We start from the raw sequence: 25,801 nt of genomic DNA on the forward strand, positions 1-25,801 counted from the left end.
TTTTATGTTTAAGATCCGCTAGGATTTCACCATTAAGCCAAGCTGGTCGCCTGCCATATTTACTATTCTTTCGACTCATCGGGATGGTTTGTCCCTGTAACCTCAACAGGGATTCCTTGAAATACAGCCAGCTCTCCTGGACTCCTTTCCCCTTCAAGTTAGTCCCCCAGGGGATCCTGCCCATCCGTTCCCTGAGGGAGTCGAAGTCTGCTTTCCTGAAGTCCAGGGTCCGTATCCTGCTGCTTACCTTTCTTCCCTGCATCAGGATCCTGAACTCAACCAACTCATGGTCACTGCCTCCCAGATTCCCATCCACTTTTGCTTCCCCCACTAATTCTACCCGGTTTGTGAGCAGCAGGTCAAGAAAAGCGCCCCCCCTAGTTGGCTCCTCTAGCACTTGCGCCAGGAAATTGTCCCCTACGCTTTCCAAAAACTTCCTGGATTGTCTATGCACCGCTGTATTGCTCTCCCAGCAGATACCAGGAAAATTAAAGTCACCCATGAGAATCAGGGCATGCGATCTAGTAGCTTCTGTGAGCTGCCGGAAGAAAGCCTCATCTACCTCATCCCCCTGGTCCGGTGGTCTATAGCAGACTCCCACCACTACATCACTCTTGTTGCACACACTTATAAACTTAATCCAGAGACACTCAGGTTTTTCTGCAGTTTCGTACCGGAGCTCTGAGCAGTCATACTGCTCCCTTACATACAGTGCTACTCCCCCACCTTTTCTGCCCTGCCTGTCCTTCCTGAACAGTTTATAACCATCCATGACAGTACTCCAGTCGTGTGAGTTATCCCACCAAGTCTCTGTTATTCCGATCACGTCATAGTTCCTTGACATCACCAGGACCTCCAGTTCTCCCTGCTTGTTTCCAAGGCTTTGTGCATTTGTATATAAGCACTTGAGATAACCTGTTGATCGCCCCTCATTCCCAGTAGGAGGCAGGAGCCCTCCCCTCACAGACATTCCTGCCTGTGCTTCCTCCCGAAAACCCGCTTTCCCACTTACCTCAGGGCTTTGGTCTCCTTCCCCCGTAGTGGTGATGATTAAAAACACACTTCACCTAGTTGAGGGATTTATCACCAAATATTAGTTATTTTTTCAAAAAATGCACAAATTCTGAGCCACAAAATTGGTTGCACTATAGCCTGCAAATAATACTGGCCCCATTTCCCAATATAGCAAATATAACTCATGACGCACAGAAGACGACGATAATGCTTCTTAGATGAGAATCAATGTAATTGGATATCATATTCAGCTAAATTTTGGTGAACACTAGGGAAGAACACATTCTTAATATCTGATTAATTGCTGTTGCTGGTATCGCTACAGGAAAGAGATCTGACAGGGAATAGTCTCAATAGTTCAGATGAGGATTTGTCAAACTCTATAGCTCCTGAATTAAATGAATGTTTATGCTCAAGCTACTTTTAAGAGGAGACACTTATGGTAACAAGCATGTTTATGTTGATTATTTTAATCTTGTCCCTGTAAATTGTTGTCTCGATGTTCTTTAAATTACCAAAGGTGTTTAAAGGATTCTGCCTAACGTGGTTTCAAATTGTATCTTTCATGTGAATCTTATCAACCTGTTTAATTGTGAAAATATACATAAAATGCAGTGGGAGTTGGACTGGTGACTCATGCCTCTCATAATTCTTCAGAACACAGGGGAGCAAGGATTTTTGTAACTACATTTGAAGCTTTTCGAATTTAATTTTCACTCTAAAACATGAGCTTTGATTCTCTCAGGCCATGTCTACACTACATACCTTACAGTGGCACAGCTGTACCGCTGCAGAGCTGCACTGCTGTAAGGTCTTCCATGTAGCCACTCTAATCCGATGGGTGAGAGCTCTCCTGTCGGCATAATTAAACCACCCCCAATGAGTGGTGGCAGCTATGTTGGCGGGAGAGCATCTCTCACCAACATAGCACTGTCCACACCGGTGCTTTTGTCAGTGAAACCTATGTTGGTCTGAGGGGGTGGTTTTTTCCCCACCCCCCCGACCAACAAAAGTTTTACTGACAAAAGTGCTAGTGTAGACATAGCCTTAAAGTGGCTGCAGGAACTCCCTCTTTTACTCGGAGAGGAAACATGGCCCATTATCCTTCATACAAAGGGACAAATACTTCTACCTAAAACACCCTTACCTCCTGAACTTGGATGTTTAGATAAAACTGTGACCCACATCCAAATCTCCCCAGTTTTGCCCATCTCTCAGAAATTGCCTGGAGCATGTTGCTCTTGGAGTGGAAACTCTTACTTCAAAGTAATCGATTCTTTTTTACCCCCAGCTGCCCTTCAGCCAATGAGAAGTTCAGGCACTAGACATCAGCTGTCAGAGGCAGATGAACCTTTGTGTAAAAACACAAGGAACTCGAAGCTTAAAATGATCCCCTGGAGGCTTGAAGATGGCAATATTTGCCACAGATAACAGAGAAGAGTTTTATTATGAAGCTGAAAAGAGAAGAATCTGGAAGGCCTATCTGCCAAGCTAAAGCAGCACTTACAAAACTATGTTGCAATCTCTAGAGATCCCAGCTGAGACGTGTCTAGGTGCTGTGCATACACAGTAAGGCAGTCCCAGCCTTAGAGAGCTTACAATCTAATAGATAAAAGGTGGGGAAAAAGAAGCTTTGTTATTCCCATTTTACAGATGGGGAATTGAGACACAGATTAAGTGATTTGCCCTTAATCATACAGGAAATAAATGGCAGAGCAGGGAATTAAACCCATATCTCCTATGACTCAGTCCAATGCTCTAATACATTTGTTAGTCTCTAAGGTGCCACAAGTACTCCTGTTCTTTTTGCGGATACAGACTAACCCGGCTGCTACTCTGAAAGCAATTAAACATAATACCATCCTTCCTCTTAAAAAGGTAGAAAGGCTCAGCTGGGTGGAAAATTTTATCTATTGTAAGACCATCTATGCTAACCACTATGCCACCAATTTATCTGAAACAAAGACATACAGTATTCTTATTGTGCATCTCTAAACTGTCCTCTTAAGAAACTTGGTAGATTTACAAAAATAAGAAGCTTTCATTATGCACTGCAGCTGACTAAACAATTATTATCTGAAACTTTATTCTTGGGATACTTAATTGAGCCTAGAGCATGAGGAATCTGATTATGACCATTATCTTGTTCTACTTTAGAGAGGAAATCGGTATCACCATACAGTGCCCTACATTAGGGTATATACAGTACCATGGAGTATGGACTGAGAGCTGCTGAAGTAGGCTGTTTTTCCATTTGAAGAAGGTAGTGGGGGAGGTGGGAAGGGCAATGTCCAAAGCAGCAGTAAACTTGGGTGGGAGGGCTGGAGGTAGGTCTCTCCCCGTATATAACCTGTCATCTATGAGCAGCACTTTCCCCAGCTGTCTGATGGTGTTCATGAGAAGGCAGTGCCAGCCTGTGGCTCTGCTTTTGAGAACAGAGTACTGGCAAATGAAAAATGATTCTGGCACTGACTTCTCTGTCTGCCTTGGTGTTTGTTACTGGAGTGTGCATCTGCACACAGTGAGTATAGATTTCACTGGTAGATACAGCATCTTGTATGATTGTTAGGATGTCCTCCCTAGCAAGTAACATTATATCAAGCTCAAAGGGGTGATCGATTTTATGATTAGAGCACAGGCTGTAAACAACTGCAGTGCTGATGGTAGCATGTCAGCTGAAAAGTAGGGATGTAAAAAGAATAAAACATGCACAGACATGATGGTTTACATGCTCTCCAATTACACCTATCTTCGCAACTAATTCCCCCAACATGTTGTTTGTAGCAGGACTAATGAACTGTCCAAATGACTTCTAGAGTTAAAGGAACAGTGTACATTAGCAAATGTGGCACACCAAAATATAAATACAAAAGTCCTTTACTATGACGTTCAAAAAAGCATTTTTCCATGGGCTGCACCACAAACAGTATATTCCTTTAACTGGTTTCATAGTAAGAAATTAACTAACACAACCCAGAGTTGTAAGGGTACTTAGAGACTTTCCAAAGTGACTCATGATATGGGGTGCCCTTTGAAAAAGGCCTGATTTGTTTCAGACAATAGGTGCTTAGTGCTTTCTGAAAGCTAGGTCCCTGGAAGAAGTCTCTATTTGGGCTCCCATAATAAAATAAAATGGTGATAATCAATGATATAAGTACCTGAAAGAAAAAAAATTGCCCACAAGAAAATCAAGTGGAGAGCAGAATAAATGCAAATCGTTCATAGGGGAGAGAAATGTCAATCATACAAAAATACCTCAGAGATAAGGAGGATTGCCCATTATATTTTTAAAATATTCTTTAGAATCCTGAAATATCAATTATGGTGTCAGTTACACTTACGTCCCTTTCTATTCTGCTAAATCCTGCTTATTCAAGTCCTATTTAAAAATGCTTTTATTCTCCCTGTTCAGCAGGAGAAGGAGGTTAAACTTGAAAGACCCTTCAATTATATATGAAGAGGCAGATCTGCTGGCAGCTTGGGGACGAGTAGCTGCATATCTGAGAGCAGATGAGCACCTCTGCTCTTCCTGCAATTACCTATTTAAAACCCAAAAGGTGCTGTGCAGTAGCACTACTGTACATTAGCTGAGGTTTTAGTTTTTGCTGAAAATAAAAAAAAATAAATCTTCCAATGAAGGTCTGTTCTTCAAACACTTCAGTAGGTTTTGCTGATCCATTCAGCAGAGCTTTTCATGTTGTTCCCTAGTTCCCTGACAATTGGCAATCTGCATCCTCCCACCTAAGTACTTTGGAGCCTAAGTTTCACTGACCATCAGTTTTACATGGACTTGTCTTTTAAACTGACTCCAGTCTAGTACTCTACACATAAAGGAAATCGAATGATAAGACTTCTCCCTTCCTCCTCCCCTCCTCCCAACCCTACCTCCCCCAGCCAACTGCTAGTCCAGGGGTTGGCAACCTTTCAGAAGTGGTGTGCGAGTCTTCATTTATTCACTCTAATTTAAGGTTTCGCGTGCCAGTAATACATTTTAACCTTTTTAGAAGGTCTCTTTCTATAAGTCTTTAATATAACACTAAACTATTGTTGTATGTAAAGTAAATAAGGTTTTAAAAATGTTTAAGAAGCTTACTTTAAAATTAAATTAAAATGCAGAGCCCCCCGGACCGGTGGCCAGGACCCGGGCAGTGTGGGTGCCACTGAAAATCAGCTCGCGTGCCGCCTTTGGCATGTGTACCATAGGTTGCCTACCCCTCTACTAGTCTCTCACCCCTGCAGAAGGGCATTAAAAATCCACTGTAAAGAGCTTACTAAATCAAGATCTCAAATCAATAGCAAAGAATAGACTGGTTTAGAAACCTATTTTAAAAATAAATTAATAAATAGTTGTATCTCAAATTGACAAGACTGGAATGGTTTTCCTTGCAACAGCTGAGATTACAACCTAATGAACCATGCAGGAAAGATGGAGAGTGCACAGCATCTTGTATAATTGGGTTAACATAAATGGTCACATCTCAAGGTCCAAGAAAAAATTATCAATATCTTCTAGATGCATTATAATAGAAAAGTCTCCTGAGAATTATTCATTCCAGAGGTGCTTCACTTGAAGAATATACCGTATTTTTGTAGCATAATTCAAGTACTCCTAATGCTCTAGGTCAGTGATCATCTGAAGGAAGATTAAAACATGATTTTAGTGAAGTGACTCAATGTCTTGGACTAGAAAAGGTGTCTCAGATATACTAGCTGAACTGAACAAGCAAACTAACTCTCTAGCTCCCAAACTGTGGAGAAAGCGGCAAGGGGATACCAGAGGCCAAAACTATAGTAGCAGAAAAGAGATCAAAATAGCATGGAATAGCTCATGGAATTGTTAGATCCCCTTCATGGTAACTGTCCTTTAAACAAAGACAGCAGCGTACAGCTTCACATCCTTCAAGACTTATAGAAGAGCTCCATGAAGCTCGAAAGCTTGTCCCTTCCACCAACGGAAGTTGGTCCAATAAAAGATATGACCTCACCTACCTTGTCACCCTTCAAGCTAGTCACGCAGCTCACTCAGCCACACACAGCAGAACACACTGCCTCCTAGCCCCTGCTAGCCCAAAGAGTGAGTGAACCTTGTATCCCATATCATACAGCCACAACGCTACCAATTCAGTATAAAATATTGCCACAGATAGAGGACTTTGGATGGCTTGAAATGTGGTGACCTCTGTATTTCACAAATAGTACTCTTCTAAGAGAATATGTCTTCATCACAAGCTTGCCCCAGTCGCTGCACTGTGTGGTAGAAGAAATGGAGTCTCATGACACAAGTTACAGACATTCTGCTTTTGATTTTGGTGCCTGGTGCCTCTTTGTTTTCTGTGGGGCCTGTGTTGGGCTGTTCCTGTGATGTCCCCTCTCTAGCTTCACTAGATCACAGTTTCCCTGTTGCTGGCCTCTTTTCCCTTCTGTCTGTAATCATACCAGTCTGTAATAAATGCCTAACGCTTCCTACAGCTTCACAGTGCATGACTGAGCCTATGTTTTAAATTGGCAGACTTTAACACAGTGGTAGCATGCAAAACAGATGAATGTCAATACATATTCATGCCACGGGCTAATAATGCAGCAGCAGAAACACAAGAAAGATCAACATTCCATCCAGTTCTGTGTTCTCTCCTTGACAGGAACATCTACTGAATGCTGCAGAAAAAGGTGAAAATGCCTAAATGTGTAGCTGTGTGGTGTGTTTGTGTTGAGTTGGTGAGGAATTTCTTCCTCATTGCAGCTGATGATCAGCTCATGCACTGAAGCACAAAGATTGGTAGCTGATGTAAATCTTATCCTAGCTTGTATAACTGCAGGTAAAGCAGTGGAGTGTATCCATCCTTTGTGCAGTTTTTGGTCCAATTGATATAGCGTGAGGACATGAAGGAGCTTAGCTTGTTGGAACATAACACAGTTTTAGGAACAGGAAAAATTATTTTGTCCTAACAAGCCTGCTACATTTTATGTAACTTTCAGCCCACATTCTTGCAGTAAAAGTCCAGATTCCAAATTCTAAATTCATGCCTATTCTTTGCTGTGGTGGCCTCCTATGGCAATTTTTGCCATTTGTTTAGCACTCATTGAGTGAAAATGTTCTGCTTGCAGATCCTATTTTCTCTCAATCATTAAAAAGTTAGTCAAGATAATTTCCTCTTATACACCTTGTTCAGAGTCTGCAGGGCCTCCCACTAGGTCACCTCCAAATCTCTGCCTACTGGAGGCATCAGAACCATACTTTTATTTCCAGATTTCAGTCTCTAACTGTTTTTCCAATAGGCACCATGAACTTCTCTCTCAGCCAGGTGTGCACATATTGGGACTCTTAGGTGAAGGCACGTGTGACTGAATACACACCTCATGCCACATTCCCTTAATGGAATATATGCTTCTCCACAGTGGCAGCTGTCTAGGGTAGAATGTGCATCATCTGTTTAAATATCTGCCTTCCGATTTATATGCAATGTGTATATGCAATAATAATTTCAGAGAAAATGCCTCACACTTTGCAACCTTAGGGTTTTTAAATTAGCAGGGAAAGTTCTTGGCCTCAAGAAGCACATTTTGCCCCCATAGAATTGAAGTACTGATTATGCCACTGCTCCCAGAAGAGAAAATTAACAACAGAATGAAAAACAAATCTCATTAGGAATTCAAGTAGCCTAGTCCTTTCTCAAGATTATCTGTCTTAGAGGAGGCATATGCGGTTTGGCTGTGGGTCTGTTTAGGTCTAGGAGTGCTTAGCTTCAGACGTAGTGCTGGAAGTTGCTTCTACCACTTTGGCACACCCAAGCTGATCTTACTTGCCTCTCACATTGAAAGCCTTGAGATGTAACTATGGAGTGCAACTGAGAATGAAATTAGTAAGGTAGAGAGCAAGGGGGGTTATTTGACAGCCCCATTTCGGGGTGGAGGAGGAGGGGAAATTGAACACTGGGTGAAGGGGGGGAGGCTTGGCTGCTGTCACCAAAAGTGTAACCTAGCAACCTGAACACAATCAGGCATGAAGTAAACAGACTTTTTAACACAAGTGAGGTAATTTTGCACTTCTCCCTCCAGACCGTGGGAGCAAAGGGGACTCATTCACCAAGCTATGGTAGCTGTGTAAACAGTGAGTAGGTCCTTTATATATATGTATTTAATAACAGGTACATTTCTGGCTTTTACTGCTTTCTTTGTTCAAATACCAGAGTCCCAACTTTCCCTTTGAAACAGCAGCCCTCTGAAATGTAGGAAGCTGGGGAGAAGGAGCTTCTAGCAAGTAGCCCTGATTTATGCAAATATGTATGAACAAGCTACGTCCCAGACCACATCTGTGTGAAAAGAAAGGTACACTTGCACATAAAATAGCTGGGATGGACAGGTAGGTAGCTTCCGAATTCCCAAAGTCTGAGACTTAGTGCTGCTGCTTTTATAGCCCTCATGTTTGAGTGTCCACTCCCACACATTACCTTGGTTATTACTGTTTGTGTTTTTCTCATCTCATACCTGAGTCTATGAGGTACTCAGTACTCTCAACTCCCATTGGCTTCAGAAGGGGTTGAGGGTGCTCAGCATTTTGCAAGGTCAGGCTAGTTTTGTTTCTTGGCTCTGACTATATACATGATTAGCAGAGTCTCTGCTGGCATTATTTTATGTATTTATTTATTTGCATTGCCATTGTACCTGGAGACCCCAACCAAGATCAGAACCCCATTGTGCTAGTCGCTGTACATAAATGTAGAATGAACCAGTCTCTGCTCTGAATAGCTTACAATATATATATATAAATAGATAAGATAAACAAATGATGGGAGAATATAAGTACCATTATCTTCATTTTACAGTGGAGGAATTGAAGCATAGAGAGATTAAGTGTCTTGCCCCAGGTCACACAAGAGATCTGTGGAACAGCAAGGATTTGAATCTAGCTCTGCTAAATTGCAGTCTACCTGCTTAATCACAAGACCATCCTTTCTGTGCCTTCTGGGTATACTACTATTAGGAAGGTTTCATCTGAATTAAAAATACATTTTTAGGGAGTTTTCAAAGAGTTATAGAAATGAGGGGGTAAAAAGATTTATTAGGTCATCTAATTAAAGTACAACATATACCAATCCTGTACACCTCAGCTGGGAAACCAACTATACGTATACATACCACAACTTTGATTCATACGGTAGATGCATCACAAAAGTGAAACTGCCACAAGTCTGTTTCACAAGGGGAAGAACCAGCCCCAGTTACTGGGGGGATGACTATTTTCAGAGGATTTATTTAAATGAACTTTAAATAACTCACAGTGACTTGTTAAGGTGTCATCTGTCTGATGACTGGTGAGGGCTGGCTGGACTTCTTAAGGCGCCCTGTTTACATGTGACTGCATTGTTGGGGTGCTGCTGAATATGCTGAATATGTATCATAATCTCCTCCTAGTCCTGGTCACTGAGATCCACACTACAGGTTTGCAAAATACTTCTTTAAATTTCCTTTGCTCGCTGCCCCAGCTGCCTCTTCAGCACCAGCCGTTCTTTAGAATTAGCGTGGGGGGTGGCAAGGTGGATGGTTTGGCCTAGGTATGGCACGGACAAAATAGCTTTCAGGCAGATATTCAGGCACTGGCCTTTAAAAAGCTGTAATTTCTAAACTAAAGGAATGTTTAAGCAAATACAGATAAACTATATGTCAATGATCTCCCCAGTGGGCTCCACTTTAGTTCCATTTGAAATGGTGAATTATGAAGCAGAAGGTAGAGGGAAATGATAGCACCTAAAGCTTCTTCTTGTGATTTGTTCTGCCCTTTATTAACACGTGTGGAGTGTTTGAAACCTATGCCCAGGGGTACTGAGCAATGAATCCCACTAATCCCTGCTAAGCACCAACCCACACCCTGGGCCTGTTGTGTGATTTAGGGATTCATTATGCAGACACAAGGTGACCAGTGTCATGTGGGTCTTTTTCACTTCCCATTGGTTCCTGAGGGAACCCATTAAAGCTCTGAGGAAGTACCTCTTTGTTTCTATTTGTAAATGCTACTTCAGGAAGCACCTGCCAACACAACGTGGTATAATAATACTTCCCCCTTATAGAACGCTTTATAAACATTCACTGATCCTCACAACACCCCTGTGAGGTAGGTATTGTTAGCCCCATTTTACAGGTGAGGAAACTGACACAAAGAGATGTCAATGGTTTGAGTGATGTGAGAGCTCAACACCTCTCAGACCATGGTATAAGTGAATTTAGGAACTGAATGTACCTTAAATTATAGCAATTGTGAGAAGAAAGATTCGGTCTCCCCATACAATAGATGGAGAGTGTGTCCATAGGTGTGTATAGTACATGTACATAGAATCCATGTGTCTAAATTCCCAACTGGACTGTGCAGCTACGGATGCTAGAATAATCACCAACTTTTCTGTATTGTCATAGAATCACTAAAATGGCAACAGAGATAAAGAACTTGGAACTTGTTCTTCAGCAGCTGGAGTAAGTACCCAAGAGCCATTCCCTACATTTGGAAGAAACACCTAAGCAGCAATGCCCATGAGTGAGCTGGTGGGAAAGCAGCAGCTTGTACCCATGCAAACAGTAACTGAGCTGATGGGGCTGCTGACTAAAAATGGTCATATGGGGTGGTGATGGGTGTCTCATTGCTGACAAAGAGGGAAGCCTGCTGAGCCCATCTCCATCAGGCAGAGAAAAAAAAACATTCTGCTTGGAGTTTAGAGTATTAGCTTTCTAGCTTATAAAGCTGCACACACCAGGTGTCCTGTGCAGTGACATAAGCAGAGCTCAAGTTACATTGTGCAGTAACAACACTGAGTGACAGACCATTAAAAAGTCTGGTTTTGGTTTTCATTTTGAAACCATGGGTGAATAACTACAGAGGCAGCATCCTTTCCCAGGACTAAACCTGGGTGAATCGTTCATAACAAATAATTCACAATGAATTTCACCTTGTTTTCTGTTCCCACTTTGTTTGCAAAAAGAGAACATTTTTCTGACCTATATTTGCGGTATGAAATTATTCACTGAGTAATTTCTGCTGATAATCCTTGGTCTGTGGCTTGTTTATGAGCAGTTTGTTGGGGATGTTCAGTGCATTGAGAGTAAGCTGTCCAGGGCTAGATTCTCTATATTTCAGCTGGCCCTTTAACACTGCCCTTGGGTCAAAGAAGGCATAACAGGATTACTGGGGATTCCCCTTTTGTAGGTGAATTCCAGGCTGGTATAGAGCCAAGTAGCCTGTTGTAGGCCACCTCTTCATGCCCTGCTCCAAAGATAGGGGGCACATCAGGGAGAAGAGACATGTTGGGGTAATTCTCAGACAGCAGAACGGCCATCTAAGGGGCTATTATAGCTAGGGTAGGTTACAACAACCTGAGGCTGTTCTTATACTTACAGCAGGGGATGAACTGTCCCCTGGCTGCCCCCAGCCTCAGTGGGCTGCAAAGGTGTTTCTAAACCACCTTTTTCCCAATACCCCAAGTCTTGCCCATAGTACATAGATTGGACTGATTGGATGAGCACAATGCTTAGAATCAGGTTTCTGGTGCTAATACTCATACTAATGAATTCAAATTCACTTTCTACAAGAGTTGCCTGAAAACATGCCATTTCTACAAACATGCCTGTCAATCAACTTGTATTCATGTAATGCAAACACAGAAGGGCTCTCAATGAATATTCAGGCAAAATTCAGCACTCACTCAGCTCTACTCAGCAGTTAACAGCCCCCGTTTGAAATACTGCCTGGGCCTGCAAATCACTTCCAAAGAAACCTTCCCTGCACATCATTCTCCTGCTGCAACAGAGAGCATTTTGAAAACTTTGTTCCTGCCAAAGCATAGAGCACTCTGACACGCAGTGGGCTGCCATGGGGAAGTATGTGGGGAGTCCTAAAATGGTCTTTTTTTGTAGCACTTCAGAAGGATCAGCGCTGAGTTAAGATGATCATGAGGAAAAATCAGAACCCACATATTCCTAGGTCTCCTCTGGTTCTGATCTAGGAAACAGAACACTGAGCCAGACACTCAAGCAAAATATGATGATTTTTTTCTAGCTAAGAAACGCAGTGAAGCATGAGCATGATGCTACAATGGCTCCTGCTCCTCATATTAGCATTGATGCTAATAATGCTGGGAGTCATCTGGTGAAACGCCAGCTAACGATCCTCTGAGTGGAGGAGTTTTTGTCAGGCTTGAGAATGTGATCTCAGTGCTGTGGTAAAGCTGAGCTCCTAACCTTGCCTGTCTCAGCAGATGACAGATCAGGAAGCCATGACTCTGAGTCACCCGTCAAAGCTGCCAGCTGGGGCAGTTCTCATTGTTTTCATGGGGGTTTCCCTCAGAAGGCTCCTTTTTCTGTATGTCAACAGAAACATGGGAGTCTGTGTGGGCTTGCTTCTCAGCTTACACATTCATGTGTGCTCTTGCTGGCCTACCAGGTAACAGCAAAGTGTTCCCATAAATACAGAACAGACCTGTTCAACACAGGGAGCAAACTATCCTATCAGCTTCTCTTCACTCAGGTATTTCATTCAAGCTATTTTTCCTCAGTAAATTTGTCTAGAGCATTAAGTGCATTTCAGGTGGGTATGAAATTCAGATCCAAGGTTTCCCCTTCTGTAAATGAAACATTCTAACAAAGTCTGCTCCGGTGTCAATAAGGGAGAGGATTCCCTCAGTTTGCCGCAATCCCTTGGGATGTGAAGGAAAAGAATAAGTGATAGTGGATCTCTCTGCCTGGTCAGAATGGATTTGGGGTGAAATCCCTGAGAGGAAGATAACCTGCACTGGAGTTTGATGCCTACTTGGAATGGATTCTCACTCTGCCTTTCATGAACCTGACTAGTACCTAAGATACAGACATTTTCATAAAATGTGATTGCATGCTGATACATGGTTTTCTTCTCTTTTTCTCCAAGAACCAAGTGTATATCTGCTAAGGAGAAGATGGAGATGCTAAGGAGCCCAGTTGCTGGTCCATTCAAAGGACAAGACATCACAGCATTAGCAGGAAAACTCAAACACGTGGCTCTAAACACACCACTGCGGTTTAGTATGGAGGCCATGAGACCCCAGTCAAAGAACAACTCTCGCTTTGGCAACCTAAGCCACCATTCCTTCTTCTCACGGCACAACCCCCATCCTCACCGAGTGACCCACATCCAAGGTATGGCCTTAGGATGGGGGGGGCAGGAAACAGGAGTTGAAGGCATTAATGATGTGGCCTTTCTTTGCTGAGGAGCAGAGGTCAGATGGGATGGGAGGAAACCGAAAAATTAATGTAATGCTTCAGCACAGGCCTGATTGCAGAGTACAGTGGGATATGAGGAAAGTAGCAGAACTTTGACTGCATAATGTTTCTAGAGTAAGTGTTGCCCTGGTGATTCTTCTGAGCAGCAGTTATGATCTGAGTGAGACTCCTTAGGTTGATATCATGCATGTCTTTGTTCCATCCCAGGACCTAGTTCAGACAATCAACTACTGCATCATCTGGATAAGATAATCCCAGCTGTGTATTTCCAATGTAGGAATTTATCCCATGCCTGGCTTCCTGTTTAAAGATGATATAGGCAGTAGTAATTCATCCAAACTGTGTATTCCCTAACTAAATATAGATCTATAAACAGAGGTGCTTCAGGAATCCATTCAGTATTATTGGGGCAGGGGAGGAAAATTGATCTATGTATGCCACCACAAAATTCATGCACCTACAGATTTATTATTCAGGCAGAAAGTAACTGTAAATGCTGTGTGTTATGCAAGGTGAAAGACTATTTTCTTGTGTGCTTCTTCCATTGACAGGTTTCAGAGTAGCAGCTGTGTTAGTCTGTATTCGCAAAAAGAAAAGGAGTACTAGTGGCACCTTAAAGACTAACCAATTTATTTGAGCATAAGCTTTCGTGAGCTACAGCTCACTTCATTGGCTGTAGCTCATGAAAGCTTATGCTCAAATAAATTGGTTAGTCTCTAAGGTGCCACTAGTACTCCTTTTCTTCTTCCATTGAGTTACTAACTGATATTTACCTCTTTTCATTTTCTTTTGTAGGCTTAAATGGCGCCCCCATCTGTATGGTTAATGATGCGTGGTCTGTGCTGACTCCTTTGTCACCTCATCCAATGATAAAAGGCCAGCTTTCTACTACTGTACTGGGGGTGTCAGGGGCCCAGATGCCGATTGGAGATCCACATAGTAATCTTGTCCCCAGGTTAACTGTAGGTTAGTGTGCTGCTCACACACGCGAGTGCGGTAGACTGCTTGATCAGGATGCCCTGTTGGGTGGCCTTTTGTCCAATTAAGTGGAATTCCTTAATTAACAAAATTAATCATGCTGTACCTGAAATGGTTCTCAAATGACTGCCCTTGTTTTGGCTTGCTACAGGACTGGAGGTAGCTCAGGTCTTACATTGACAAAAGACTGAGCCTGATTATTTTTCCTGCCCCTTTGAGCTGAAGTGGTTTTGAACCAGAGAAACATAATGCCAGGTTTCAGAGACAGCATGTATTGCCACACAGCACTGGTGGAAAAGCAGCTTTGCCCTGGCAGACATCTTCCTGTGGCATACAAAAGCACCATCAGCTTCTCATTTTTACAAGGGCCAGATAGCCCTGTTTGAGAACCACTTAATCACTTGCACGTATCCCAAACATGGAATTACCATGGCAATTAAGTGATGGACAGTTAGGGCAGTGGTTAGGTTAGGGCAGTGGTTCTCAACCAGGGGTACGCATACCACTGGGGGTACTCAGAGGTTTTCCTCATCTAGATATTTGCCTACTTTTACAACAGGTGACATAAAAAGCACTAGCAAAGTCAGTACAAACTAAAATTTCATACAGACAATGACTTGTTTATACTGCTCTATCTTCTACACACTGAAATGTAAGTACAATATTTATAGTCCAATTGATTTATTGTATAATTATATGGTAAAAATGAGAAAGTAAGCAATTTTTCTGTAATAGTGTGACACTTTTGTATGTTTATGTCTGATTTTCTAAGTAAGTAATTTTTAAGGGAGGTGAAATTTGGGGTATACAAGACAAATCAGACTCCTGAAAGGGATACAGTAATCTGGAAAGGTTGAGAGCCACTGGGTTAGAGGTGTCTGCTTGTCCTTTCCCATCTTTCAGAGATATCACTGTGAGCACAGTGCCCCTTTGTTCTGCGCTCCTCAGTCTCCTGAGACTCTCCAGCAGCTTTATTTTTTGGCAATATGAAGCTAGGGGTTCTCCCTTCACTTGGAGGGCATCAGACCTCAGACATGCACAATGCTTTGGTGTTGCACCAACCACCTGGTACAACAGAATCCAAGGAGGAAGCAGTGTGTCTGATTCTGAACTGCCCATCTTGAGCAATAGGCTGTGGAGCACAGGCCTCTCACCAAGATTTTAGTGCTCTCGTTTTTAGCCTTCTGTACCCCCGCAGCCCTGACTCTCCCTGCAGAGCCCATAGCCCACACAGGAGGCTTTAACAGTGGAAAAGAGCAGAGATTTGAGAGATTCCCCCCTCTTCATCTTCTCATCCATCTCTGCAACACCCTCCCTCCTGTACGAGCCTCTATCTCCTTCCCATATTATACCACAAAGTTTGCACTTGGATGTTTGTGTTACCTCTAGGGCTACTCATGGTGTGAAAGATGGGAACCTTCCTTTCCACTCACTCTCATACAAAAGAGTATCACTGCTTAAGATACAGTATATCCCATAATACCTTGTAATGTATCCAGTGGTTGTAGGTACCATTTATTTGCATTTCATTTCCATCCAAGCTCTGCAGGGGAACTGTTGGCCTCATGATGAGACCCATGCAAATACCTTTCCACAGTGAAAATAGGAAGTCATGGATGCCTAGGGGGAGGAATTCAAGGTGTGGTCTATGTTCAGACTTATACAGGGTTTATAAGTGCTGTAGGAACTAAGTGATGCTACTATACTGAGCTTTCTCACATGTCTCCTATCTCACAGGTGTCTTGTCCGATGCATGGAGAGAAGAACTGCGGGAACTCGCTGCCAGAGTTAGTGCTTCCTCCTCCACTGAAATGGAGCAAAAGGAAGTGGTGAGTTTTTCATACTGCAAGCATGACCCTTAGGGTTGCTTTACTCTTGAGTGTCATCTAACCAACACCTGGAATAAAATAAAGAAATGGAAGGGAGGGAGCAGAAAAACCTGAAGAGAGTTTTTCATGAGGCTGCTATATCACTACTGTAGGTCATGTGGCCCAGTCTGTTGGTGACAGCATCAAGACTTGAAGGGTCATGTGGAAATCTATTTGGTAAAGATCATTTTAAATTACCTACTTACTCCTAATCTAAACAAGGCAAAATGTGCAATGGAATGTGACCCATACCCAGATCTGGAGATCCCCAAATTTTGGAGGTTGACCAAAATCTGAGCTCTGATCCAAATTTTGCAGATGATTTATTTGCTTTTATAATGTACTGGATCATAACTTCTGGATCTCTACTATCCCATTCTCTGGGGTGTTTAATATCTGGAGCCAAAATTTGTAGTTTGAGTCTTTAACAACTACTCAGAGGGGACCATGCCAAAAGGAGAAGTGGGTCAACACTAGTTTTTCACCTCTTGACACATAGGCTCAAATCTACTTTAGGGTACAGATGAAATTGGTTTCAAAGTCTTGTAGAGGAACATCACAAAACAATCGCACAATGGCACAATTGTTAATCTCCAGTGGAGGGAGAATCAGGATTTACAGGATGTTGTAGGTCAAAATTAAGGAGCAAAACTGTGCGAAAGATCATGGCCGGATACAGCAGAGGTGTTTTAGGTCAGGATCGAAGGACACTGGCAGTGCTGTGGGGAGCCAGAGGTAGAATACCAATACATATTACAGGTCAGGATTGAGGTGCATATATAGCACTGCATACAGGAAGTTTACACAACCCCTACATGCACTGTATCAGCTCCAGTGAGTGCTGTCACTCACTTTCAAGAGCAACAAATTCAGCACCCTGGATTAGCATTCTTTAATACTGGGACCTGATAATCTCAGTGTTAATTTATAAATGAATATAGCTGCATAAGGATACCTATGGGTTTAGATGCAGTGTTTGGGCTTTGACCATTCAGTTGTCTGTCTCTTCTGACAGACAGCAGTACGTGGTGCACAAGTTTCAGTTTTAAATAAAACACTGTTTGCAAAATCAGTGCACAGTTCACAGCTGGAGAGAAACACACCTCCCAGGTGAGCTTTTAGTATTGCACAGTAGTTTCACTTTAACTGCAGCAGGTGCATTCATATTTTTTGCAACAGCCAAGCACCTCTTTGTTCATGTGTTGATGAAGATTTCCCCTTTCGTCACAGCCTTTTTACACTCAGTCTTGTTCTAATCATTTTATCTCCTGTGCAACTCCTGTCCCACGCTCAGCCCTCTAATCAGAAAGCATGTGTGCATTTGCATTTTAACAGGCGGAAGAGCCCCAGAGAGCAACACAGTACTCAGCAGAAACTGGGCGCCTCATCCCACCTTCTTCTCGGGCAACAACCCGCCATACACCCCACCAGTTGTGCCGGAATAATGCAAAGAACAAAGGCAAAGATGCTGCCCTGTCTTTCCAAGGCCAAGAGCTGGTAGTAAGTAGAACATAATGAGAAAGAGTAGCTACACCTGGTACTTCCTGCTGCTCACATCCTCTGTGTGACTATTTTTCCTTTAGGACTGTCGCAGGGTAGATACACTCCATCCTGTGTGCTGGGTCAGGTATGGGAAAAAAAATGTACAGCACCCTGTTGGGTCCTGTGTTCGTGACTCTGACTATAAAACATGGTACTACAGCCTAGTGGCTGGAGTCAATAAAGCAGCTCTTCCGCTCAGGACAGCGTGGCCTAATGTCCAGAGTCAATAAAGTAACCCACATCGGTGGGATTGTGTGGCCGATTGGCCTGTTGGGGGAATGGGGCGCCACTTAGGGGTGTGTGGCATCCAGGGCAGAGCAACTCGGGCCCTCTTTGCTCCTCCATGTCCCAGCCCGGGGCCCTGGTGGTGGTGGAGGGGGTGCTCACCACCAAGCCAATGGGGATCCTCCCAAAACACTCTGACTGGTTCCACAGTTCACTCACTGCAGAAAAGTCTAAGTTCCCTGGGCTGCTTCCTATCCTTTTCTCCCTCGACGAGGCTCCACTGTCCCCACGGGTCTCTGGGGTCCTCAAGTGGCCTAGCTCCTGCCAGTGCAGTCCCTTCTCCAGGCTCATCAAGCAGCCTGAGCTGTGTGTGCTGTGGCTCTGTAACTGGGACCTGTAGCAGCTCCCTACAGAGAGCCTACATCGTCCCCCTTCAGCAGCCTGTCCAAACGGAGTTGGGCTGCTTCCTTTTATACTCTGCCTCCAGGCTGAGCATGCGCAGCAGAGTCATTGGGGCAGGGCTTCCTCAGCCTGCAAAGCACAGTTAATCCTTTCAGGGCTGGTGCGAGTAGGTACACCTCGTCACAAGGACATTCTATATGTGCACATGGTGTTTTACAGAAAATCCATCACTTCCCTTAAATAGTTTGTTACAATGGATAATCACCATCACTGTTAAAACTGTGTGCCTTATTTCTAACTTGAATTGGTCTGGCTTCAACTTCTAGCGCTTGGTTCTTGTTCTGCCTTTTTCTGTTATATTAAAATGACACTTGGTACCTGATATTTTCTCCCCATGAAGGTACTTGTACATTGTAATCAAGTCATCTCTCAATAGTCTTTTAGATAAACTAAACAGATTGAGCTCTTAAAGACATTTTCTCTAACTTTCAAATAATTTTGTGGCTCTTTTCTGCACCCCCTTGAATTTTTCCACATCTTTTTAAAAATGTGGACACCAGAACTGGATGCAGTATTCTAATATCAGTCTCACCAATGTCATATGCAGAGGTAAAAATCACTTCCCTAATCCTACTCACTAGTCCCCTGTTTATACATCCAAAGGCTGTATTAGCCATTCTTTTGTTCTTAGATGTATGACTTTGCCTTTGGCTGTATGCAAACACATTTTAGTTGAATGGGTTCATCTTACCTAGTGATCCAGATTGCTCTGCATGACTGCCTTGTTGTCATCATTATTAACCACTCCACCAATCTTTGTCATCTGCAAATTATCAGCAATAATTTGATATTTACTTTGAGATCATTAATAAAAATGTTGACTGATGATAGGTTGTAGTGGGCAGGGAATAGAGAACTGACGTGTGTAAACAATGGAAAGAGAATGAATACTGCCCTTGTAGGAGTCATTTCTTCCCTCCCTCAAGGAGACAAGTTTGTTTACTAGAAGTCGGTTTGTTTTCCACAGCTTGGATTTGATATTGTTTTGTTTTTAAATGGTCAAGTGCCAGCAGACAGTGCCAGGTTAATTGCAGAAAGGCAGCTGAAAGGGGTACTAAGGAGAGATATTCATGAGAATCTGCAGCAGTGCCCAAGAAACATTTTGAAGTTCATCTCCTCTGCAGGCTGGGAGGAGAATGAGAAGTTCCAGTTTAGCATGTATAGCAAGTGTGACTAGGCCTGCCCCTGTTTTGCTTGTTCTAGGCACAATAGATAGAGGGAAACAAGAGATGGTAAAAAACAACACAGAACATGGAAACATGAGTTCACTCCTAACTGATAATGTACTCTTCTGAGGTGAGTTTGCGTGCCTGTATACAAGGACAACGGTCAGAAAGGAGTGAGCATGCAGTGCACCAGAAGACTCAATGTCCAAACAAATTTAGTCCAATTTAAACACCGACTCAGTGATCAGGGCCTTATCCTAGTCTTTGTTGGTGGGGGGAGATATCTACCCTTGCACACAGTAGGCTTTGATAGATCATCCTCTACTTCTTTTATTATATTTTCAAATGTGTAGGTTAGACCCTGAGCAAGGAACAGTAACTCATAAAACTGAAAAACCACACCTGTACGGTGTCTAGATAAGCAAGGTGCCTGTGTATGCATATCCTAATGACCTCCTGTTTGTCTGTGTTCCAGGTACAATCAGTGTCACTCTGACCTGATCATGCTGTCACTTTCTACTTTGCTCTTCTGCCAACAGATTTTGGAGCTGCTGTGTCAGATCCTGCAGACAGACTCTTTGTCGGCTATTCAGCAATGGCTGCTCACAGCTGGTCAGAGGGGTGAGGAGAACCTGAAACCTCAACTTGGTGCCTGAGCCAAAGGAATAGACAGCCACTTCTATTCTCAGAGTTTGGCACCCTAATTATCTCTACTTCAGCAACCACAAGTTTATTCCCAATACACACATTACAGCCTTTCAGGTCAACCTGAGTTTGTGGAGTATACATTTTTCTGTGAGGGGAAAATTTGCTTCTGGAGGAAAGATTTCTTTGTATGGAATCTATTAGGGTTTTCTAATGACCAGGTCTGCAGTAACTGGTGAAGAACTAAGGATATGAATTTTGCTTGGTGTTCAGGGACTCAGATGCTGTGGTGATGGGATTGGAATAGAATCTGGACAGATGGATGGCGTGCATGGCTTTCTAAAAATTGTCTCTGTTAGTCTCAGTTTTTTCTTCATTCTGTCTTTCCTGCCAGTGATTGTCTTTTGGGTTTCACTGACCGTTATTGAATATGGCCCAGCATTAGTGAAAAACTTTTTCACTAAGAGGGTGGTGAAACACTGGAATGCGTTACCTAGGGAGGTGGTAGAATCTCCTTCCTTAGAGGTTTTTAAGGTCAGGCTTGACAAAGCCCTGGCTGGGATGATTTAACTGGGAATTGGTCCTGCTTCGAGCAGGGGTTGGACTAGATGACCTTCAGGGGTCCTTTCCAACCCTGATATTCTATGATTCTATGATTAGAGTAAAGGACAGTTTCTATGTAAAACTTATAGGCCAAAATTTTCAAAATAAGGCTCCTAAATCAATTACCTGATTTCCACAGGTGCTGACCTCAATGGGGGCTTCAGGTGCTCAGTACCTATGAAAGTCAGATCACTTATTAATCTGCTTAAATATGACTTTGGAGGCCTAACTTTAGGCCTTTATGTTTGAATATTTTGCTTCTGAGTTACAGGCTGCAGCTGAAGGTAATGCTGCTGCTGCTGAATTCAGGCTTCACTATTGAGTTCCAGTATAAAAATGCAGCTGTAGGAAGATAAATATTGTTGGCCAGATTATATTAATTGTATTCATTTTAAGAGTATTTGCTCTGGGTGTGTACCAGTTGAGTAAGGGAAATCCCTATTTCCACAAAAAGGGAATAGTGGGAGTAGGGTGACCAAGTGTGAAAAATCGGGACGGGGGTGGGAGGTAATAGGCGCCTATATAAGAAAAAGCCCTGAATATTGGGACTGTCCCTATAAAATCAGGACATCTAGTCACCTTAAATGGGAGCCAGAGTAGCTCTTCTGTTTAAATAACATTTAATAGATGGTATAACAGACTGTTTGAAACAGAATCATAGAATATCAGGGTTGGAAGGGAACTCAGGAGGTCATCTAGTCCAACCCCCTGCTCAAAGCAGGACCAATCCCCAATTTTTGCCCCAGATCCCTAAATGGCCCCCTCAAGGATTGAACTCACAACCCAGGGTTTAGCAGGCCAATGCTCAAACCACTGAGCTATCTTAGGTAGCACAGTAGCTTGTGACTCAACGGACCTATATTACAGCAAGAGACCATTACACATGCCACTGTTCCAAGACCAGGGTATCACTGGAGTCCTGCTGTACTTCTGATTGATCAACTTCTCTCTGCTCTGCTTGAACGCATGCTGCATAGAGGGGGTGAAGAAAGTGACAGACTACAGGGAATAGGGAAATCATTTTATGACATTCAAATGTTTCCATATCGGAACTTTTCTCTCTCTCTCACTCACTCTCTGTTTTGTAACAGGTGAGATATTGTTTCTTCTGCTGCCTACTTGTCTTCCTCTCATTACAGAAAAGGATCTTGTTATGAGGATGCTGCAGACTGCAACAGCCAACCTACAACTGGAGCCCCAGTCCTTGAGCACAAGCATGGAGCAGAGGCTTCAGTCCCAGACGGCAATGGGCCTGTCCTCCAGAGGGCAACACTTGGGAAGCAATCATCCAATCAGGTTCTGTCATAAAAATTATTCAATGGGATGTTCACAGTGTGACAGAGAACTGAAACATTTCACTTACTGAGAGCTGGAGACATGCTGGGTACATTAGCCTGCATGTACAGCAGCAAGAGGCGAGAAAGAGACTGTTACACAGAAAGAGATTAATCAAGCAAGCAATAAAACTGATTTTGTCCACCTTCTAACTCCCCCTCTCCCCCCGCCTCACCCCCATGTCAACTGGTTTAACTGAGGACCTGATCCAAAGCACATTTAAGTCAATGGCATGGCTTGCAGTCACTGCTCAATGGGGGCCCATTATTTCAGTAGCACATGCGTCAGAGATTAAGGTGAACTAGTAAAATTGTGCAGGGGCTTGGATTTCAGTCCTTCTATGTGGACTTCCAGTCAATAGCATGAGCAGAGTAACTAGAAAATAAAAATACACCTGAACACAGGAAGTGAATGGCAAAGTGACAGACTAATGCAACCCTTCATTTTCATGACTACCAGGTTTATTCAAAATTTAGAATTTTAGATTGAGAAAAATATTTAGTTTTCTCTGCATTTCTTTATAACAGATTGTCTCAGAGCCAGAAGCAAGAATCCATTCCAGAGGAAGACAAGCCAGGTAAAACTATTATATTAAATAAATACTTTGTATTTATTACATAATCCCTTCAAATCCCAGGGTCTTAAGACATTTTATAAACTTTAATTAAGCAGCAACAGACCTTTGAGGTAGGGAAGTATTTTACCCATTTTATGGATGATGCCTTAGAGAAGTTAAGTGATTTGCCAAGAGTCACACAGTGAGCAAATGGCAGAGCTAAGAATAGAAACCAAGAGGTCCTGGCTCCCAGTACAATGCTCTAACCACTTGATCAGACTTTCTGAACATTCACACTTTACTATGAGAGCAAGACTATACTACATATAGACAAATAAATGACAAATTCCTTGCAGGCTATATTTTGGTAACACAGAGTAGGAATTCAGGTAGCCTTTTTGTGGTTACCTCTGAGTGAACAGTAATGCATTCCCTGTGAAAGTTTTCAATCTGGCAGGGATTTGGGCATGGGATCAGGATAGAATTTCATCCTTAGTTTTGCGGTGAAAATTCTGTTAAGTAAATAAAAGAAGATTTTACCCAATGATACATCTGTGCCAGTAGAAATAAGTAAACTAGATTTTTAAAGCGTAAAATATGTTGCAACTTGCCATTCTCCTGAGCTACAGTTTTCAAAAAACAAAATACTGTATTCAAATCCAAATAAGCAAACCTGGCACTTCCTCCAAAGTTCAGTTGTTCCAAATCTTGGGGTTTATCAAAATGAACTCTGCTATGAGCAATTTTTGTGTCTTTTCTAGCTAAATAAAGTGTGTTGTTATAACCAGCAAAAACAGTGGGAAACATTTTCAAAAACTCTTGAGACTTCCGAGCCTACCTCCCATTTTCAAAAGTGATTTAGGCATTTATAAGACTACATCTCTTAGATCCAGATTTTAAAAAATATTTAGATGCTTCAAGATGCAAATAAGCACCCAGTTGCAATTTTAAAAGTGGCTAAGTACCTAACTCCCATTGATTTCAATGGGAGACAGGCACCTAGTAGGATTTTCAAAAGCCCCTAGACACCTATCTACTTTTGTAGGTGCCTAAATACCTTAAAAATCTGGCCTTTGGGCACTGAAAATGTTACCCACATGGGCGAGGCATTAACTGCTCTGTGAAATTATAACTGGTGTTGACCCACATTGACCCATCCCAAATTATTTTTAATTTTTAGTGCATATGGGTACTTCAGAAGTTCTCCAGTTCCATTTATCCCAGGATGTAAAGCAGAACCAGCCAGATCCACCCAATTAACTTGGAATCTTCTCTCATTCCTGATGGAAGAACCTCAAGAAGTGCTAGCACATTTCCTGCTATAGCTGCAGTGTTTTACTCTCATTACTCACCTAGTGAAAAAGTGTTCTGTAGAGTACATGAAAAGGCATGCAATATCCTGTATCACCTAATTCCTCTCTTCACTTTGACATTGTATGTTGAGTCATGGCAAATTTAAACAGAATTTGTTTAATGACTGTGCCATAGACATTAAGTCATACTGTAAAATGGGTCTCTGTGAAATTCCAAAAGTCCCCATAGCTGTAGATGCTTAAAGTACTGCTTCTGCTATGATCCAGCTGGGTATTTGGTTCAATATGCAGAATCACAAAGAGAATGTGGCTGTGTTTTTCCAATGATCTCAGATGCAGGAGGTGCATGGTCCATGGGGTGGGTTGACTCGCTGCTTGAAAGATTGGCCGTTAAACATTTCAGTCCTTCCTCTCAGATCCCGTGGGTACCGCTGAGCAATTGCTCGCCATTCCAAAGGACTCAAATCAGTCCTGTCAGTGCTTTTTTAAAGCCACTGGAGGAGACAAAGCCATTCTGGGTAGTAGAGTCATCCATATGTTAGTGATTCTCAGTTCTTTGGCTCCTTTTCACTGAACACAGCTGCTGCCTCATTACTTTCCCACTACGTGCCAGGAGGTAGCAATCTGGATAAAGAAGAACTGGTTGGAATTCAATCCAAATAAGAGAGAAGTGATGTTTGTTCACAGAGGCATTTAGAGGATTAGGTGGAGACACCACCTATGGAGGGTGTATGTCTGCTTTCTGGCAAAATAGCTCACAGCTGTTTGATCTTACTGGATCCATCACTGCTGCTCTTGGCTTCTCAGGTAGCAATGGTGGCCTGCAATTCCTTTTGTCATATATGGCTGTATGATTTTTCTTCTAATGTGGACCTTAGAACAATCTTCCATCTCTTTGTCTCCGCCAGGTTAGGTTACTGAAATGTGCAGATTTCTTTGGTAATGACATCATTGCATATCAATTACTTGTATAAAGAATGTATGACTCCTAGTATTTGCCTGTGGTCCCTTTAGAAATAAACTATCTGCTTGGGTATCCAGCTGATCTCCGTGACTCCTGCCACTCTGTGATCAGTTTACAGCGTCTGGAAGAAGCAGAGCAGAGCACAGCACAGCAGACTGTAACAGTGCTAGGGCCACCAGGGCTGGATTAACCTTTTGTGGGCCCGGCGCCAAACATATTTTTGGGCCCTAGGGTGACCAGACAGTAAATGTGAAAAATCAGGACAGGGGTCGGGGGTAATAGGAGTAAGAAAAAGACCCCAAAAATCAGGACTGTCCCTATAAAAATCGGGGCATCTGGTCACCCTAGTGGGCCCCCATGGGGGCAAAGGAGCATGGCGTTGGGAGGTCGGCCCCCAGAGCAAGGGGCCAGCCAGGGACAATGGGGCATAGCATGGTGGGGCCGGCCCCACTCCACTCAGCCCAGTGCAAGGGCACTGTATACAAACCGGCAATTGCCAGACGCACACTGGCCCACCCAGCACTGTGCTGCCAGCATGCCCCTTCCCCTCAGGGGTGGGCCCATGCCATGCCACACAGCCCCTGACTCCCTATGCCCAGCGTCCCCAAGAACTTCTATGTCCAGCAGCCCCACACACAGACCCTCCACCACAAATGCACAGCGGCCTGCACACCACCACCCCTGCCCAGCACCCCAACACACAGCCACACCACTACTGCCCAATGCACTTCCCCACAGCCCACCACCACAACTACACAGCACCCCACTCAGAGCCCCCACTGCCCAGCATCCCAACACACAGACCTCCCCCACCGTCCCCCAAGACACCCGCCACTGGCCTGCAGCCCCACACACACCTCCAGAGACCCACTCCCTCACACCCAGCACCCTGG

The 25,801-nt window shown here is 43.2% G+C and overlaps 1 protein-coding gene across 5 annotated transcripts; it reads left to right on the forward strand.

Moving 5' to 3' along the window:
- Positions 1-8,032: 8,032 nt before the first annotated feature.
- TBATA (thymus, brain and testes associated) lies at positions 8,033-24,980 on the forward strand. Of its 5 annotated transcripts, none has more exons than XM_084635249.1 (10): positions 8,033-8,122; positions 10,423-10,479; positions 12,920-13,167; positions 14,047-14,217; positions 15,967-16,058; positions 17,433-17,597; positions 20,032-20,113; positions 21,880-22,036; positions 22,603-22,652; positions 23,812-24,980. In XM_084635249.1, exons 2-10 carry the CDS (start codon positions 10,433-10,435, stop codon positions 23,889-23,891), a joined length of 1,092 nt encoding a protein of 363 aa, XP_084491375.1. In that variant the 5' UTR covers positions 8,033-8,122; positions 10,423-10,432; the 3' UTR covers positions 23,892-24,980. The 5 variants fall into 5 exon arrangements, with proteins under 5 accessions (XP_084491375.1, XP_084491379.1, XP_084491377.1 ...); XM_084635253.1 differs by having other exon boundaries at positions 14,047-14,127; XM_084635250.1 differs by having other exon boundaries at positions 8,108-8,126.
- The last annotated feature ends 821 nt before the right edge of the window (positions 24,981-25,801 follow it).

Source organism: Lepidochelys olivacea (assembly GCF_965140295.1).
Source record: "Lepidochelys olivacea isolate rLepOli2 genome assembly, chromosome: 7".
NCBI lineage: Eukaryota > Metazoa > Chordata > Testudines > Cheloniidae > Lepidochelys > Lepidochelys olivacea.